Source organism: Pteropus alecto, unplaced genomic scaffold (assembly GCF_000325575.1).
Source record: "Pteropus alecto unplaced genomic scaffold, ASM32557v1 scaffold190, whole genome shotgun sequence".
Classification (NCBI taxonomy): domain Eukaryota; kingdom Metazoa; phylum Chordata; class Mammalia; order Chiroptera; family Pteropodidae; genus Pteropus; species Pteropus alecto.
Window position 1 is genome coordinate 4669819 of NW_006430462.1, and position 1797 is coordinate 4671615.

A 1797-nucleotide genomic window follows, 5' to 3' on the forward strand; every position below is an offset into this window, starting at 1 on the left:
GGAGCGGCTGGGCTTTGCGAGCTCTTGGGGATGGACACCAGGCGAGAGGAGGTTGGACGTAGGCAGAGGGCTTCCTCAGGACCCAGGGCAAGCGGGTGGAGGGATGTGCGGGGGTCGCTCACGGCGCGGCCCCTTGCAGGGAGAATGCGGAGAACATGTACTACTTCTCGGAGCTGGCCCTGACCCTCAACGAGCACGAGGAGGGCGTGGCGCCCACCGACAGCCGCCTGCGGCCTGACCAGCGGCTTATGGAGAAGGGGCACTGGGACGAGGCCAACACGGAGAAGCAGCGATTGGAGGAGAAGCAGCGTATGTCCAGGCGCCGGCGGCTGGAGGCCTGCTCGCGGGGCTGTGGCGCAGAGGATGGTGAGGCCAGGCAGGGATGGGCGGCTGCCCAGGGGGTGGGGAGGAGGTGCCTCTGGAGCCCAGGGTGGGGTTCCGCGTGGGAGGGGTAGGAAGCTGCCTGCCCACCCGCCCGCTGTGCCCATCCAGCAGAGAAGGAGGCCGACATGTACATTCCGCTGTGGTTCGAGAAGAGGCTGGACCCGCTGACTGGGGAAACGGCCTGCATGTACAAGGGCGGCTACTGGGAGGCCAAAGAGAAGCAGGACTGGCACATGTGCCCCAACATCTTCTGAGCACCACCCCTCCTACAAATACAGGCGCCTGCACAGCCTGGTCCATCTTTTCTTGAATGCACTCAATTTAATACTTAACAGCATCCCACTCCACCTTTTCCTTCCTTTTTTTTTTTTTTTTTTTTTTAATAACACTTTTTGGGGCCCCCACCTTGGAAGGAGGAAGTGCTGACCCGGGTTCTCTCCAGCCTCCAGGTGCCCCGGGTCACCCGTGCCCCTTCATTATGGACTTGGGCCCTACTGGGACCCCAGCTCCCAGTTACCACAACTCAGGCAGGCTGGCTGGGGCCCTGGACTGCCCGCCCTTCTTCTGCCACCAGCTCCACCCAGGGAGGAACTGGCTTCTCTTGGGGAGCCTCATTTGACTTTTTTAGAAAAACGATCTCCTTTTCTTTCCAGCCGAGATGTTTAGTAAATATTTTTTAGCACTTAGCAGACAACTTTCTAAGTGTCCTGGCAAGAGCCCCTTCTTTTTAAGACATCAGGAAGCCAGATAGACCCTTTTGAGTCCAGAGCATTTTGTAGCTCAACATAGCAAGGCCGCCCCCTAGGAGCCCAGGACCCCACAGAGAAGGGACTGGGAGGGGCCATGGGCCCAGGAGAACACAAATTATCTCTAGCTCTACAGCCACTGTAGGGGAGGGGGAACAATGAGGGCCCCCCACGTAGATTTGAGGGCAATAGCCCCTTGCCTAGCCTTGGCCATGTAGGGGCTGTTCTCCAGCCTCAAAGAGGCCAGGAAGAGCTGGGGGCAGGATCTGCAGGTGCTCCCCGCCCCAGAACCAGGCCCCAAATCAGCAATAAGAACCAACCCTCAGCTCTGCCTGGGCTGGTGCCCTGGACATCAGAGACCCAGCATCTGGCCTCGGCTTCATCTCAGGGTGCTCATCTCAGCACCTGCTCTGAGCTATTTATTTGCCTGATTTATATATATATATATATATACTATATAAATATATATAAAATAGCTATTTTGCTTAAATTTCTATGGTATGTGTAAGTGAAAAAATGATGAAGATAGGGTGTTCCTGTCTGAGTTTGGCCCTCCTGTCAGCTGTGCCCTGCCCTTTCCTCAGACCAACTTCCAACAGCTTCTGCCAACAGTGGGGGGAATAAGCCACTGTGGCCACTGTCCCAGACCCTTAGAACCCCCACTCCA

The 1797-nt window shown here is 56.6% G+C and overlaps 1 protein-coding gene across 3 annotated transcripts in view; it reads left to right on the forward strand.

The window, feature by feature from the left end:
• Window positions 1–1530, forward strand: part of OSBP2 (oxysterol binding protein 2) — a 162075-nt gene extending 160545 nt beyond the window's left edge. The window contains exons 13-14 of one of the 3 annotated variants that reach the window (XM_006904922.2): window positions 140–366; window positions 496–1530. In XM_006904922.2, coding sequence (XP_006904984.1) covers window positions 140–366; window positions 496–638 — 370 coding nt within the window. In that variant the 3' untranslated portion in view covers window positions 639–1530. Of the gene's footprint in view, window positions 1–139; window positions 367–492 lie in introns of all 3 variants that reach the window. The other 2 variants (XM_006904923.2, XM_006904924.1) reach the window with 2 other exon arrangements.
• The last annotated feature ends 267 nt before the right edge of the window (window positions 1531–1797 follow it).